The 18,595-nt window shown below is 33.0% G+C and overlaps 1 protein-coding gene and 1 long non-coding RNA gene across 2 annotated transcripts in view; both read right to left on the reverse strand.

The window, feature by feature from the left end:
- LOC131159424 (uncharacterized) overlaps nucleotides 1-1,915 on the reverse strand; it is a 32,775-nt gene extending 30,860 nt beyond the window's left edge. The window contains exon 1 of the long non-coding RNA XR_009137800.1: nucleotides 1,616-1,915. This is a non-coding gene — a long non-coding RNA (uncharacterized LOC131159424). The remainder of the gene's footprint in view (nucleotides 1-1,615) is intronic.
- Nucleotides 1,916-3,576: 1,661 nt separating this feature from the next.
- Nucleotides 3,577-11,455, reverse strand: LOC131159425 (E3 ubiquitin-protein ligase ORTHRUS 2-like). The gene is made up of 9 exons (XM_058114316.1): nucleotides 10,715-11,455; nucleotides 9,047-9,579; nucleotides 7,826-7,951; nucleotides 5,588-5,687; nucleotides 5,440-5,501; nucleotides 5,232-5,334; nucleotides 4,857-5,001; nucleotides 4,419-4,633; nucleotides 3,577-4,332 (listed from the first exon to the last, which is right to left on the reverse strand). The coding sequence occupies exons 1-9, from the start codon at nucleotides 11,186-11,188 to the stop codon at nucleotides 3,811-3,813; spliced, it is 2,280 nt and encodes a 759-aa protein (XP_057970299.1). The 5' UTR covers nucleotides 11,189-11,455; the 3' UTR covers nucleotides 3,577-3,810.
- Nucleotides 11,456-18,595: the final 7,140 nt, after the last annotated feature.

Below are 18,595 nucleotides of genomic sequence, written 5' to 3' on the forward strand. Positions count from 1 at the left end.
AATTTGAAAAGAAACTAAAAGCACTCCTTCCTCAAGCTATAGTCAACTACTTATTCAATAGAATCAACGACCTGCATGAGCAAGCAAGGAGATGGATTTAGTCCGCATTTAATAAAATTACCTCCTAAGGTCATTCTTCAACTTCAACCTAGTTTTGGACACAAACCAAGAAAAACACATGAAGTTTTCAAATACAATTTAAAACACTTAAAAGCATTGATGTAGCAAGAAAATAGTAAATCATCTTCCCAGAAGAAAAGGGGAAGCGACATCCACTACATAACACATGAAGATCATATGTCATTATGAATTGTTTGAATAAACATGTCAAGTTTCCTAGGAATCGCCAAGTTCAACCTACCGTCGCAAAATTGATAGTAATATCTCTTTCAAAGAACAACTGTGTTTGATGCCACATCAAAATGATAGCCAATATACAATAGTTTAACCATATGGCAAATCATCGACCAAAATTCAGCTCAGTAATTTACTAATTAAAATGCTCAGGAAGATGAACCGCAAGCAAAACTGCAGCAAAATTACACAAGATTAAGATATACAACCACAATGAATATTTTATATTTCTTACTTGGATACACAAGATCATGCAACATAACAATTATTAGCTGGTTTATTGTTAGAAGCAGATTTTTCCATTTAGTCTGACAAGGCTATCAACTACCACATATAAGATATGCTCCCAGCCATAATATCCACATAATACATACACATGTGCATATATATATAGACACACACACAGAAGCGTGCTCACACATGCTTAGCATGCCTTTGGATGACATTGGTTTAGGAATGACCACAATTGACTAGGTCTAAGTGTCTAACGCTTGTAGAAGGACAGTTTAACGGATTTGGATACTTGCAATATAGACTAACACTTCCATATGGAATAGTGATTCTTCTTATGTTAGAGGTCATAGGAAGCATAAGAGTAGATCAAAAACAACTTGGACCAACTTTGTGAGGAAATTGCTCTAGATTATGCAGAATAGCAGAAAAGAAGTCATAACCAAGCCACGCCTAGTGGACTTAAGGATTAAGGTATGGCCGCGATTGTTCTTCTTGTAGATTTAGACGGTAAGTTCAAAATGTTGAGCTAGAGGATGGTCCTCTAATTGGATTGGAGACTGGTTTAGGTAGCCATACCAGGGTTTCTCCCCAAAACAGCAACATTTTTCCAAAATAATAAAATAAAATAAAATGAGCAAAACAAAAATGGGGAAATTCACTCATTTGGTATAATTTCATCACATAAAAAATAAAATACAAATAAGTTGATCATGCTCAACACAATTTTCAAAAGACTTCACTCAAGAACGGAAAATAACAAAAACTAAAAATGCACCAACGTCGTCAACAAATGCAGTCATTTATCTTAGCAACTTAAATAGATTTACCCCACTCTCAGCAATAACACGGGAGACCTTGACAACACCGTTACTGCAACTAAAATCCAACTTTAAGTATTATCCAAGAAAAACCAAACTTAAGTTTGAATCGGAAGTAAAAGAAATGAAATACCCGCCACACGCCTAGAACAATAAGAATTGTTGATGTTCCCATCACAATCATAAATCGTTTATGAATAACATCATACCTCGCCGCGTGCTTAAACCAGAAGAATACCCAACTCTGCAATTTCATTTCAATGCAAATACCTCCACCCCTCCCCCTTTCCCAACTAACTTAAAAATTGGGGAAAGCTTCTCTGTAGATTCCCGCCAAGCAATTTCATGGCCACCACCAGAGAGGGAGAGAGAAGATTGCCCGGCGGCGAGCGGGAAAAGTAAAGACGGAATTGGGATCCGGCCTTCAATTTGAAATATTAAATTGTATTAATTGGGTCTCACTTGAATTTACACAAATTTTTTCGTAACTTGAGATTCATTTTTTTCAAACACAATCGACGCTAAAAATAAAAATAAAAAATGTAGCTTTTAATTATATTTCTATATCCTTAATTTCACGTTTTATCATTTAACTCTTCAACATTTACAAACTATAAATTCATAATTAATTTAATGAAATAATTTTAATTTTGGATAGTATGCATAACTAAGATAAATTTAATACAATATAATAGTTTGTGCACTCATCTTAAACAATTTAGCACAATATATTATTTCGAAATGTGTCAAATTTTAATAAAGACTCCCTTCAATGTAATTAGAGTTGATATTATAATAAATGATTATTTTTTATTTTTTTTATATATGGCGAGAATTATATTTTATGACTAGCAATTTATTTATTTTCAATTCAATCCATTTACTATCTATTATTTGATTAACAAGTCTTTTATATTGAAATCCACCAAGATCCAAATGTTTTGGCAATTCCTTATGGGAGGATGAATCAAGATAATTTTGAATCATAGCTTTGAATTTTTGTTCATCCCTCGCTATAATAATATCTCGGGTTTGCAACGATAATATGTATGTTTATATATTTAGGTGACATTATGCCCAAGATTGCATATAATTTCCTCTTCTAGGAAATACAAATTCTATTGGGCTTTTTATCAAACATACAAACCCCTTTACTTGAATATATGAACAATAAAACTATAATCGCATAATGTAACAATTGACATCAAAATTGTACCCTGATATTGATATTTGTGGTCTTGGATCATGACGATTACTTACAACCAAGAGGGAAAAAGAGAGTTCGGGAGACCCTAAGTGACTTCCTAAGGGTTTCTCCGATACTCGAATCAAGAATCAGAAGTTAATAATAAAAGTATTGCGAAGTATTCTCACATATTCAATTCAAATAAATAGAAAGGAGTTACATGGCCTTAATTCCAAGAGGTAATGTCACTCCATTAACCCTCCATTATTTAGAAATTATATCTCACTATTCTCTTCCTTAAATGAGCCTTTTTAAGTCAAGGTGATTGATGAATCTTCACTTTTCTAGCTAGGCATTATTATACTCTCTAGTCTCTATAGCTAACAAAACAAAGTGTTAAACAATCAGATCTTTCTATTATTTGCAATTGTGTTTTGTAATGATTTTGTTAAACAAGTGTTATGAATTGCAAACCCCCCAAATTGGTGTTTCAACTGAAATTCAGAATCTAACATGGGCTCATTGGCTGAAAATCTCAAACCATGTTAATGATTCATTGTTTGTCCTTTCTTGGGCAGAATGCATCATTAGCTATCGTGACATCATTGAATTCTAAATACATCATTAATATATATACGCAACAATGTAATTGCTTAAACCCAAACTCTCCTCAAGCAAGGCATGCCCAAAACACTTTGAGACTCAATCTAAAATATCTAATTCTAAAAAGCAGATCTCTTGCTACCGCATTTTAAAACTCTTAAAGCCTCAATAGATCATGATAATAGTTTAAACTTCGTAATAATATAGTCATCTTTTGTCATAGTTTATATTTAAATTATTTAACATAAGGCTTCTACCTCACCTCTTAAGAATTATAATGCCTCACTTTTGATACAGGCATTCTTTAAAATAATAATAATAATAATAATAATAATAATAAATGCTACATAGCTATAAAATTAGAAACAAGTACAATCAACATGGCTCAAAATGTTTTCAAATTCAATATCTAAATTCCTATTTAACCATCCCCCATAAACAAAATGTGTACAAGGTTGGACTAGCCCAAAAAGTTACCATTTTGAAAGTCTTATCCCCAACACAGTTCTCATAACAGGACATCCCAGCAAAGACATTAGTTTTCAGACAAAGATCACCACAAGGTGCGATCCAAATTACATAATACACATAGTACTAAAAAACCAAAGGAACAAGTCATTCAAAATCACCATCGGATTGAACATGAAGAGGACTTGAGGGTGAATCATTTCCTTCATCCACTGCTGCTGCTGCTTGGGTTTTCCTGCTCCTGGTTCTTGACTCACTCCCACCAACGTTTTTCCTCTTAGAAGATCGTTTCGCACCACCATTGACTGCATTAGCTTGCAAATTCTCACTGCCACTGAGCTTAACAGCAGAAATCTCATTTTCCTTCTCATTATCAGTCTTCATTGAGCAATTCCCGGGATCAACTTTTTGCCGTTTGTAAGACCTTTTAGGTTTGCACCCCTTCGGTGGATTTGGCAACCCAGAAGTAACACCAGAGGCAACATCAAGTTTTTCTGTTGCAGCATCAGTTGTTTCTTGGCTGGTCTCCTCAGAAGAATCTCCGGATGGAACATCAGATTTTGCTTTCGAGTTGTCACTTTCTTCTTTGCTGGTTTCCTCACTAGCTTCCTCATTCTCTTCCATCTTGCGTTGGAGTGATTCTATCACATCCATCAATTCTCTGTTCACCTGTAAGAAGAAGGCCGGTATAAGTCTAATTTATTGCCAGGGAGATGAAGGTCAAATACAATAAAATGAAGCATATGCGTGTCAACCTGAGGGTTTTGAAGGAAATCAGAAATGTCTGCTGGACATGAAGGACATTTCATAACATTCTTTCGTGCCCGGAGAGAGCGTCCACCTTTGTTCCTCTCTCTCACAAAAGTTTGCCCAGCAAATGCACCTTCCAAACAAGGCTTGCAAAAATTGTGAGCACAAGGGGTTGTTATTGGGAGAGTCATCACTTTGCAACATATTAAGCAGCTGAACTCTGCATAGGAGAAATTACCAGAGTTACTTTTAAGTACAAAACCACTACAGCAAAGCTTATCCTGAAGTAACAACATTTGGCCACAATTTAAAGTTTTAATCCCAACTCCTGGTCTATGCCGATAATAACAAACCAAACCAAGCTAACTAGAGAAACAGTCTAGGCTAGTGTGTCAAACAAAAGAGATAACAATGACAAACAGCAAGAGAAGATAGAACCAAACCTTTGAGGAGTTTTTGCTTTGCAATCATATTTTGAGTTCGCCTTGTAGCTTCCCGTGACCTCTTTCTGCCCGCTGGATCTTTAGCATCAACGGGAATCCTGCTAAGTGGCGCAGGTTTTTTCCACTTCCAGCAAGCTTCTTCTTCCTACAAGACAAAAGCAAGACGACAGAATAAATAAATAAATAAAGAAAAACATAAAACTTTTTAAAAGAGAAGTCCTGTCCCAACCAGGCATGACTTATGTGTTCAGGTTGATGGGAAATAAAATTTGAACACTCCTCCACCCCAAAGCAAAGATATATAGCCCACTCACAAACACAAGTACTTAAATCAATTAAAAGTAAATGAAAAGAAAAGATATACGGCGCACACACATCATAGTCCCACGATGGACTTTCCTTCCTCTCTGTAAGATCAGTCGCGCGCTTTAGCTCACCAATGACTGGCAAGGGTCTAGGCCGGTCCCCCAGCTCATCACTGCAATTAAAGTAGGGGAAATTTTTAAAGTAGATCATCTTTATTGGAAATAAGCCAATACGAAAAAATAAATAAACCGATACAAAAAAATGACCAAACACAAACCTTGTCCACGGAGCTGGATCATTATCACACCGAACAAACAGATATCGACAAACCAAATAACCCTAACACAGTAAAGGCCAATGTGTAAATTTATGAGCATTAACACAAAATAATAGCTATTTCAACGTATTGGATAGCACTTATTTACTTGTTTCCCAACTTTTCTCCAGCACTTCTCAATCCTATAAATTCCATCATATCGCACCCCCTTTACTGGGGCATAAGAAGAACGCTTCTCTTTATGAGACCTGTCCAAAAATAAATAGAATGTGGAAAAAAACCATTTATGTTCAGAATCTCAGATATGAAGGATATATTGCAGTTCAAAGTTCAAACAAGGGGAAAAATACAATTATCGAACAATCAGAGATTCAATTTCTCACTTCAAATTTCAAAATAGCTCAGACCACGCAACAATCATCAATTGATAAAATTTGCCAACATCAAAACATATTAATTTTTTAAAAAGGATTGTGATTGTTAAGTAATCATAGTACAGGATTAGCAACTTTTCTCCAATAAATAGACTTGGTCCAGCAGTGTTCATGGAAATGCTCAACCCAGAGAACAATTTTTTTTCAAATTCCAGACCTAGAAAAGCAACATTGCCAACTATTTGAGCCCTCCATTACCAAAACCAATTTCTCACACTGAAATTCTGTTCATCCCAAACTGAGACTAGACAAACCAGTGCCCAATTCACATTCAGAAATGCCAAATAAAATATCATGCACTCCCTTTGCCTACCCCGAACTTAAAAAGTAAAGATTATTTCAAAAACACTGATGACTATCACTTAACATTAAACCTCCTAAATAAATTGCAATGGCGCTATTACCATTCACCAAAATGGACCAACTTATTAAAGTCTTTGACCTTACACCAGATCAGAGCCTAAAAATCTGATTGCATAGACTAAAAACAAGGTACCAACAGCTAGTCCACTTCATTGCAACTCAACAAACTTTGGGCTAAGATTTTGGGCTCTCAATTGTGCTAATCATATTTTTAAACAGCATAATACATAACGCATTATATTTTATGTTTCACATTTCCTAATATTGCAAGCACATATGAAAACATAGTAATACTCCAGAGACTATAACCATAGTTGCACCATCATGCCATGAAGTAAAACATCGCCTTCAAATTAAAGTAGAGTATCTTAAATTACTGAAGCATTAGATGATTTCTCTTTCCATTTTTTAACATCAAAATCTTTTTGAGTAATCTGCTATGGACCAGCATCCTGCAGACTTCAGCCTAAATAACTAATTTTTAAGTAACCTCCAAATGCAAAAACTCATAGTAAATCCCCAGCCATCTTAATATTCACAAATTCAAGTGGCACTGAAAAATAACAGCCCAGTTTGCTTTATTAACTGTGCCATCTTCATTTATTATTACGCACAACAAAAAAGAATTATTATGTTTCAATATTAAACCCCATATAATGATTAATAAGCTTCCTATGAACAACCATAAGTGAAATGCAAGAGGCAAAATTTGGTATTGTTCATTTCATTAAGAGCCTTGCCACATTGATGCAAGTAATTCCACAAGAAATCAAACATTGTGAATCTACTTTCCCAAAAAGGAAAAATTTTACACATGCAACTTTATTGGTTTACTCGCACAGAGATTTCAAAGTCAATCCTATTTGTACGGGCATTATGCCATGATCACATCGCCTCCCACAAAAGGAAAAAAATTAACAATCATTACATAAATAATCAGATTAAAACAAAAAATGGCAGCCCGGTGCACAAAGCTCCCGGTTATGCGGGGTCCAAGGAAGGGGTGGACCACAATGGGTCGAAGTGCTCAATGCTCTCCAAAACCACATTTTGTTAAAGAAGCAAGATTTGATATTTTGCTTTCTTAAAATATACTCTTCAGTTTGCAGCAGGTGGTTGGATTCTATGAGAACTCAAATACAATAGACTAGAGATTCTATGCCTGAGTGTCAACCCTTGTATGGTCTCCATGTAAAAATTATCCACATCAAAGACACTAGAATGGGAATTGAAGCTTGAAAATCTCCAAAACTACTTCAAATGAATATTAGTGAAGTTGGATTATAGGACTTTCATTTCAACGAATATGAGACTTACAACATCTTTGAATTATGAATTAAGTATTTAGTCGCAAGAAAGCTTCTATGCTTAAAAAAAAAATGAACTGAAAATATTAATAAAATAAAAACTTGGTGATTCTGAATATTACCAAGCAAATCAATTTAAAAAAAAAAAAAAAAACTAATATCTTTGGGCATTAACAGTGTTTCCAAGATAGGGCATTAACAGAATCTTCATACTATAGGCTTGGGAGGAATCCCTATGACCCAAACAGAATAAAACAGGAATTCTCATAAGGTCCTACTTACCTTACAACTCGCACCGGGTAACCTTTTCGGCAACTAACTCTCAGAGCCTCGTTGTACGAATCAAACTTCTGATCAAATGACTGTGCCTTGTTTGTTCGTTTATTCCCGCTTAGATCTCTTCCGCCACTGCCAAACACATCAATGAAAACCAAAATGATGTCAACAGAACACACTGACAATATTTTAATAGGTAGTAGCATGTTTTCAAATAAATTTACCATAACAATGGTAGATGGTGAGGAACTGGACAGTATTCCGATTTGAATAGTATAAGAAGAATTGAACTTTCGAATCAGACATCATAGAAAAATAGAAGAAATAAAGTGAATTAGGGTAGACTGCAATCTCTTTAGTTTAGGCATTAAAGATTCAACATTGGAATCATGACACAAGATCTTTGTGCGTGCATGTATGTGTGATGCAGAATAGAGGGTTGTACCATGACTTTTGCTAGCTTGCCTTAGGCCCTGTTATTTATTTTCTCCCAACATTACCTACAACACTGACCATTAGGGTTCATCAAACAGGAACCACATTGTGTACTGCAGATGGCTTTAAAATATGGAATGTTAAGTAGTATAATTTTCTGAATTTACAAATGAAAAATATGTAATGCTGGAGATGATGTTGAAGTGTTTCTAGATCTAGAAGAAGTTCTTTCTTGTGAAATAGTTTAATAATGAACATTAAGGTTCACGGGACAGGAACCACATTGCGTTACTGCATATGCTTTAAAATATGGAAAGTTAAGGAGTATAATTTTATAAATTTGTCAATAAAATACGTAATGGCACTTGCATACATTGGAGATGATGTTTAAGCATTTCTAGATCTAGAAGAAATTCTCTCTCATAAAATAGTTCAATAATGACTGAAAATAGAATCATGACATGATAATTCCATACTTTAGCTAATAAAAAAAAAAAAAAAGGTTGTACTTGTACCATGATCAGAGAATTGGCACCAACTCATGGTTCACTAAGGTGTTTTCTGGTAACTGTAGAAAATTTAATGCTGGAGAAGAAAGGAATATATTGGAAAGCTGTAACAATATTTAATCTTAAATCGCAACTCAAAATGGTAATAAATTCACCATTCTTTAGCAAACAACAAATCTAGAACAGCATTTGTACGAAATATGTTGTATTATACTGAATGAAGAATTAGCAATCTCAACAAGTTAGAATATAGCATAAAATCTTTACAAAATACAAAACAAACCTTCCTGTGTAGAGGAACCACTCCCCGTGATCCTCATCATCTTCATAACCTCCAGAAAGTGCCACCGACTGAGCACCACATCTCTGTTGTCCACCAATCCCAGCTACATGTGGAAAGTGAACACCCCATTGACGGCATTCCATGCGATCCTCCCAACATTCACCAACCAACACGCCCTGGCGTCTCACTGGATCATTTTCAGCACTGATTGGACCAAAATAGTCACGTGGAATGGTGACAAATATTTTTCCACTTGCAGCATTGGCCTTACCAGCCTTTTTTGCTCGTTCCGTGGTAAATGCCTTGTCAGGTCGATTTTGGTTATGCATAAAGTAATAAACTTTTGCGGACCCAGTAGTAACAGTTGACTTTGACATCTTTGCCATTCTAATCGCCGCAACAAGCGTAGAGTTGATCCGAGGCTGACTTGCCATTCTGCGGGGAATAGTTTGGCGGCACTTTGCACAAGTGTCTTTCCCTTGACCAACCCATTTTTGAAAACATTTTAAGCAAAAATTGTGGCCACATGGTGTCTGAAACAAAAAAAGAAAAAGAAAAAAATTTCAGAATTTTGTCGGATTTACACGTGTTCTCAATACCCTCTTCTTGCTCATGTGTAAATAATTCAGTGGATGAGTGACATCCAGCTGAAGCAAGCAGTAAATTAAACTACATCCACCAATACCATTGATTGCTGAAAATAGATAAAATAACTTACTATCAATATCCAGGGGAGACGAGGTAAGATAACCACTCTGCTCAACTTCTATTGCCAAACATGGCAAGTTAATTGCTAAAAGATGCTGAGCAAGTCATTGAATAAACTAAATCTTGCCATTTTCAATGGCACAAGAAATGCAAATGCTAGAATCAAAAGACCTATATATTCCCACCATCGACATGATTAGCATTGTAAAATGGCAACACACCAGCACCCGCAAAAAAGGAAGGAGGAAACAAGAAGGCAAAAATGCACTAGTCACTCCACCAGTACCATGAGTTGGATAAACAAAGTATAAAAAAGCATTTGAGGCAAGAAGAACCTAAAATAGAAGTAAATGGAAACTTTATAACATATTGAACCTACTCATGAAAGGAAGCTAAAATTGGGAGAGAAGTACAGGTGTTGAGGACAAAAGCGATCATAAAATTAAAGAAGACAAAATAAAAAAGCTGAACAATACTATTTTTTACTGAATCTTATGAAATCGGGAAATACATGTTAACCTTTCACCGGTGGGCATCAAACACCACAAATAATGAGCGAGAAAAATGAAAATGCTAACATTGACAACACACAGTAGCCATTGAATTTTCTACAAAATAAAAATAAATAGAAGAAGGCATCCAAAGCAGTAAATCTTCATGTATCGGCCACTATCACGCTCGTAAATCAGGCAAACAGTTATAGCAGTAAGCAAAACAAGAAGTCCCTAAAAATATTATATACAGTGAAAGAACAAGCGCCTAAGATGTCGATCGATGCCTAAATAATAAAAAAGGAACAACCCAAAACCAAATGAAAAATCCATTTTAACCTTGAAAACGGTTTCAAATAATCGAAGAACTAACAGCAACAAGAAAGATGCTTTGACAAACGCAGAGAATGAGGTCAAAACAGACAGGAACAAATTTTTTATATATATAGGGAAAAAAAAAAAAGTATACCGTAACAGGTCTATCGGGCAACTGCATGCAAAAGGCGCAATTCAAGCTTCCATCGAGAAGATCGAGAACATCGCTGCCTGAAATGGCCTTCTGCTTGTTCTCGGTGTCGGCTCCGTCGAGATCGCCCGATCCGGCGCGTCCGCTGAGGAGCTGCTGACGCTTCGCGGCCTTCTGTCGTTCCGTGAGCGAGGCGTCGGCTTCGATGGCTCGAATGGCGGCGAGGAGTTCGCCGGATTCGGAAGAGTCGGCGGCGATGAGGACAGCGGGGGCGGGAGCGGCGGCGGATGGCTCGGAACAGTCGGGGCAGTCCCACTGCAGGGTGGAGGCGAGGGTGGGGGGAGGGACGGGAAGGCAGGCGACATGCCAGGGGGTGACGCACGTTTTGCAGGTGAGAAGCTCTTCGTCGGAGGGCTTGTTCCGGCAGAGCATGCAGACACCGTCACCGTCGCAAGGAAGCTGGCTAACGTGCGCCATTGAGGGTGAAAGAACGCGACGATGCGCTGACGCGGATACAACCGTAGGGAGAGGGAGCGAGAGTATAGGGTTTGGTTGTTGCAGGGAAGACGAATTGGCGATTGCGAGACTTATAGAGTGGAGAGTTGGGAGAGAGACGGCGGGTTTTGAAATGGGCTGGAGTGGGTTTTGAAATTTCGGGAGGGATCGGGTGGAGGCGAGTGCAGGGAAGTGGCGCAGGGAGTGGTGTAAGAAAGCGGGAGTCAACCGAAAGTAAACGCTACCTCTTGGATTAGGTTCAAAGGCTAGCGAACCAGCTTTTGACCTGTTGTCCGCCTTTCGTGCACGTGAAGCGCTTGATCCCCCCCCGTCCCCCAATTTTGTCTTCTTCACCAGCTATTTCCAAATAAGGAGTTCACCGGTATAGGCAATCAATGCAGCAACAAACCTCCCTCAAAATTACTAAATTAGCCTTCTCAATCAATCCCATCTTCTTCACTTAAAATTTATTGATATTAATAATAAATTTCATTTTGATTTTGAATTGAATTTTATTTTATTTTTTACTTTTTTTTCGTCATCTTAATTGACTATTCACTTTATTTATTTGAATATCATATTTGAATGTCGTATATGCCTTATTAAATAAAGTATTTAATAAGATATAATGCCGACTTTTTATACTTATAAATTATATTTATTTTTATACCTTTATATTCTAGAAATTAACATTAATTTAAACGACAGCGTTAAATTCACTGTTTGATTATTATATTTTTCTCATAAGCTCAAAAATTGATTAGATTTTATACTTTTATATCATAGATATTAACATTAATTTAAACGTCAATATTAGATTCTTAGTTTGGTAGTTATATTTCTCTCATAAACCCAAACACGGATCATAAAAGTAGTCGTAAAGTTATTATGAATGGTTCAATTATTATAATAAATAAATCACACTTTTTAAAATCCAAAAGAATATCGTTTGTGCACAAAAGTTGTGAGGGGAATTTTCAAATCGGTATTTGGATTTTTGTTTACCCAACAAGTTTTGAAGTCTATTTTGATTTTGATTTTGGGTTTTATTTTATTTTTTACTTTTTTTCGTCGTCATAATTGACTATTCACTTTATTTATTTGAATGTCATAACATACGTTCATTGACGAGTTAAATTACCTATCATTGTCTTGTCAAATAAAGTATTTAATAAGATATAATGCCGACTTTTTATACTTATAGACTATATTTGTTTTTAATACTTTGACATTGTAAAAAGTAACATTAATTTAAACGATAACATTAGATTCTCAATTTCATTGTTATATTTCTCTCATAAACTCAAACACTAATCATAAATGTAGTTGCAAAATTATTATGAACGGTTCAATTGTTATAATAAACAAATCACACTTTTCTAAATGCGGCCAAAATAATATCGTAAATTTTTATTGTATATCCCTCTTGTGCGCAAAAATTGTGAGGGGAATTTTTGAATTGGTATTTGGATTTTTATTTACCCAATAAATTTTGAAAGCCTAATTTCATAACTATGATTAAGATTCTTGCTATTTTATTTGAAGATTGCATGATATAATACTGTCGTTGATATCTTAAATTCGTTATTATAGTATCTAGTGGAATATTTGGTGAAAGCCAATGTTTCATCTTTTTCCCTGCTTAATAAATTGTTGCATGCATTGGTATATTATACAATTGTAGCAATCATTTTTGGACTTTTAAAACAATAAGATCAATTTTGCCTAATTTTGGCGATTAAATCACTCGTAAACTGCATTAAAAAAGTGATAAAACACATTAAGGTTGAAAAAAAAAATCTAATAATAAACTAATCGTTTTATTTTTTTCAATTTCTATAATTGATTTCATAATTATTGTCACACCTTTGTACCATGTTTTTGTTTTTGTTTTTTTATACTTAAACTAATCATTATAAAAAATATTATTATGAAACCAATTAGTTTCATTGTTAATGAAGTATGGCAAAGTTTATATTCTCGTCTTTCTATATATTTGTTAAATTACATTTTCTGCCCCACCCTTTTTTTTCTATTAATATTTGAAGATTGCATCATTCATAATTAGCCTTGGATTAGATGGTGTCCATTTTTTTTTTTGAAAAATATGCTCACTTTTATTCGTCATGAAAACAATAAGTTCCCATGTAAAAGTTGACAAAGTAGAATAGAGTTGAATTTGTAAAAAGCTGTTTCATAGACACAATGCGCATTATTTATGATTTACTTATGCAACAAACCACTAATATTAATTAATGATCGTATAAAATAAGTTTAGTAGAAAGTAACCAATGATGCCCCCAGGGCGTGGTTCAAGTGACAAGGTGTTTTCTAAGAGTGCCGTTTGACGGTCAGCTTGTAAAAAGTCTCTCAGATTCGATTCTCGCCCCTAAACTCCTGAATTTACTTTCCTCGTGGTGCTATGGGGCCAACTTCATAGGGGCGTGGGATTAGTCACAGAGCGTAAAACTCATGTGGACACCTGACGATATTAAAAAAAAAAAATAGTAACCCATGATGCGTGTTTACGTAGGTGTGTGTGTGTGTTTTTTTTTCCGTGCTTTAGGTGTTGTTTAGTTGACGTGGATAAAATTAGTCCACCACCTAAACGTAATAGCACCAAATTTCACTAAATGTATATATGGGCCTGAGGCATTGTCCAAAATAAATAAACAAATAAACAATGGATCTAAAACGATATGAAAAACTGTATAGACTAATTGATACACGAGATGTGTTCGATTCAAAAGTAACAAATTTCCTGTTAAAAACCCTTAGGGGTTCTGTTCATACCCACTAAAAAAACAAAAAAACATAAAAACCATCATTAGTTTATAATATGCTTTCATAAATTAGGTTTTTTTAGAAACAACTTCAATAAATTTTTTACGTGATGATAGTAATTACTACATGTCTCGAACTTTCTAATATAAAAAGAATAACTCATTTTATCAGTAACTTTAACATGCATATCGCCTTTTAGTCCATCTAACAAACAAACATATAGTCAAATCCCATTATAGCATTGTATACACCAAATCAAATATGGAATTTACATCATGTGCGTTTTCGATTTTTGCTACTATTTTTAGTAAAAAATTATTTTAGAAAATGCTTTTATTTATGCTATTAGGTTTTTAGTTATTATTGCAAAAATTGGGAACACAAATTCTATGGTTTTTAGTTGTTTCATAACTTTATAATTTTCCAAGAAATCAATTCTTATATTAATTTACGGGTTCGTCTACGTAATAATCTAAAAACCGTGTTTATGTTTATGGGCTTGTCTAATTTAAAGAATGTATCGCATTAAATTTAATTTGAGGAATAAAATAAGATGACAATTTAAATGGTTATTCCTTATAATTATAGTAGTTTTTTGAATAGCCATACCAACTTTTTGTTAGAGAAATTTATATCTGCGCTATAGGATAATGTTGCATTTATTATTTGTGTATGCAAAGTAGAGAGAAATTGAGTTTTAGTTTGGTAAAAATTTTAACAATTTTTTAGTTTAAATTTTGATTGAAACTCATCTCACAATATTTGGAAGTAATTTTTGAGATTTGAATTTGAATTTATATATCGTATAAAATTACATTTAAATTTTTTAAATCTCGCATAAACTCGAATTCAAATGCCAAAATTTATATTCTCAAATACTATATTTATTTAATACGAGAAATTAGAAAAGTATAATATAATTAGATATAAATGATGGCGTTGGAGGAATTTCACGTGTGCATTTATTTTTATTGGGTATAGTGTTTCTTTTCTTTTTCATCTTGACTAGTAAACTAGTCTATGCTTCACGGCAGAACTTTAATGTAAAAATAATTTAAGAAAAATAAAATTTTAGGACAAATATTATACGTAGAATACGAGGAAAAATTATTACACATTCAATTAATATAATTTCAGAAAAATATATTAAAAATTGTAAATGTAATTAAATTCTAGTTGCACTTGTTAGGACATTTTTTAATAATAAAATAAATTTTCATGCCAACAAAAGATTACTTGTATTTCTTTGATGTTTTTGCAATTTATATTTATCAAATTATAATGACAATAGTTTAGCTATCTGCATACATATATTTTTAATTATAATTTTGAATAACAATATAAATTTGGATAAAAATAAAGAAAAATATAAAAAAAAATCACATTTTCATATTTGGTTATCAGTGAACAAAATAATAAAAAATATACAAAATATGTTAACAAATTTATGATATACATAATTAATTATTAGTTTTTTTAAAATTTTTAGTCATATTAAAGCAAACTTTTATTTTTTACGGTACCTAATAGAAAAGAAAAATACAAATAAAAATAAATTTCTTCGTTATTTTCCTTTCCTTTCATTTTCTTTTCCAAGTAAAATCCTTAATACAGCTAGACCTTTACTTACTAATAGTTTGGGAAAAATATTTGTATAATAATAAATTTGTCATTTGTAAAAAACGATACCAAAGGAGGAATCCCATTGATAGTATTAGAGAAACTATAAAATTATGCATACCATCTTATATTTATGTTTCTATACATCAAAGTTATAAGTGAATATCTAAATTAATTTTGTAATTATTAATGTGGGTAAATAGAAATGTAACATGGTATGTATATTTTTATATTTTTGAATAATATGAATTTTGAATCCATTATGTAATTTTAGTTTTACAATATAACAAAAAGATAAAGGAAGTTAGAATAAATAATTTAAATTTATTTGGTAATATAAAAATAATTGAAATTCATATATATATATATATATATATATAGTAGAACCCATTCATATTAAGAGTTTTTAAATTTATATTTATGAAGGAGAGAGGGGTTTCAAAAATGAATAAAAATATTTAATGAGGCCAAACATATTTAAAAAAAAAAAAGGAGTTTTAAAAATTGTTAAGAGAGAAATGAGTTTAAAAGTAAATTTAAAAATTTTAGTAGAACTCATAGAGACTCATGTTTTTTATTACGCCGAGTTTCCTTGATTCACTGGGTACCAATCCTTACCAAGGCTAATCTCACACTTGCGCCAGCTGAGCCCACAACTATCACGCAGGAGGTAAATCCGGATATACAACACAAGTGTTAGGAATCAAACTCCGGGTTATACCGACAAGAGGCCTCCTCCAAGCCAAGCCCAGTACACCTCTTGGCTTAGTATCTATGGAAAATCCTCTGGCTCCTTAAGGGCGTCAACAGGATTCGAACTTGGGATAATACCTCCAGGCGACCCTCCTGACCCCGCCCTTGCCACTCAACCATGTGCCCGGGGGCATCGTGCTTGCTACCTTGCTTGGCGTGAGAGAGGATAAAAAAGAAAAGAAAGCAAAACCTCGATGAAAGCAAAATAAATCTAACACTACATGTCAAAAACGGATAAATTTAATAATAAATTTTTAAAATTTAGTAGGGCCTATAGTGGGCCTCTGCATGTCGGTCCACTCGACGGGAGAGACAAGGAAGAGAGAGATGAAAAAAAAAATCTGAATGCAAAAAAAATAAAATAAAAAAAAAAATCCAATTGGGACCGCCTACGTGTCGGTATTGGGTTTTTCTAATACTTTAAGATTAATATATTGTACAATGTTTTAAAAATTTTAATGTGTTGTTATTATATAATAATTAATATACTTTATTAGGACATTTGCTTAAGGTGGAGACTGGAGAGGTGGGGTCCGTGGGGAACAGGTGGGACCGCCTGACGTGCTGACCATGAAGAGTAAAAAAAAAAATCCCTTCATTCCAAAAATGCCCTTATCTTCCATCATTATTACTTAATTCACGTGTCAATCAATGACCATGCCCAGTAGGTTATTCATTTTGTTTTCTTTTTCCCTTTTTCCGAGGGAGTGTGAAGATGAGAAGAGGGGGTCTTCACAATCAAGCGAGTGCAATTCCCAGTGTATGAAACAGAAAAAGAGAGGAGAAAAAAGGTAAAAGAAAATACATATTTTATGGTTTGTATTTCAAGTATTAAATTTATAATTATAAAAATTTAGTTTCCGATAATCGGACCGCAAGACTCTAAAATAACCATGCCGATCCAATGCTCGATTATTGTTCTCATCCTTATACAATTCTATATGTATAATCGCTTAAGTTTTGTTAATAGTGACATTAAATCACACACATATTACTTGATTTTCTAAATAATATCTATTCCAATAAAAACTAGTTGACTTTCTTAGGAATACTAATTATTAGAACACACACGCAAATATGTATTCATCAATATTAATTATCAAATGTTTTTGTTGTCATTTACAATGAACCAAGAGATAAGAATTCAAACGTTTCAATTACTTGTTTGGCAATTGACTCTTTTTGATTAAAAAGGTAAAAAATTAAAATGGAAAAGAGTGTGTACACATAAAGAAAATTAAGTAAATATGAATTGGTAAATATATTAAATGAGTAACACGTAAGGAAATAAATATAATGATTTTTTTTACGTTTTCAATTAGATTGGCTATTATGTGATTTAAAAAACTTAAATCATTTTCATTTTTGACATAAATGACAAAATAGGCAAATACCCAACTATTAATTGCGCATTAATGATATTTATTTTTTAAACTTATAAAACATAATTGATTTTTCTCTTCCGTTACTTAATAATATGAGAGACATTAATCACGAGTATGTGGTCGGTCTTATTTTCCTGCCTTTTATAAGAGAGTGATATAATATAAATTCCTGATATCATGAGAGGTGTGTGAAAACAATAAAAAATTTAGTAGATTTAATTATAATTAATTATTAAATCTAAATTATGTTTGGTTAACACGATGGCTATTTTATAAATTTTGGAATAGAAATTATAGTTATTTCTTATATATACATATATACATATATATATATATATATATAAATTGACATCCCAATAGTAAAAATTTAAAATAGCTATTATTATCTATTTGTTTTGGTAAATTTACAAAAAAGAATGTACAATTCTTTATTGTTAATGATTACAACAGACATATATATATATATATATATATATATATATATATATATAAACATATAAATAGGAGGAAACACAAGTAATCTATTGTAAAGTATTTATTTTTAAGAATAGAATTTTTATGGATCAAACATAAGGATAGTATTTAAGGAGTAAGACTAAGTGTGGAGAGAAGAAATTAAGAGTGTATAATTTAAAATTAATCAAAGACTTAAAGGCATTAGGTTTTGGAATTTAAATGAACCAATTGTTTCAAAATGATGCTATGCGTGGAATACAGATTATAAGTTAAGTTACCAAATTTACAATTAATTCACTAATTATTAATATTTATTAATTTTAATAATTTATTTTAAAAATACTTTGATTAGTGACAACAAATATTAATACTGTTGGATTAATATATATAT

Source organism: Malania oleifera, chromosome 7 (assembly GCF_029873635.1).
Source record: "Malania oleifera isolate guangnan ecotype guangnan chromosome 7, ASM2987363v1, whole genome shotgun sequence".
Lineage (NCBI taxonomy): Eukaryota > Viridiplantae > Streptophyta > Magnoliopsida > Santalales > Ximeniaceae > Malania > Malania oleifera.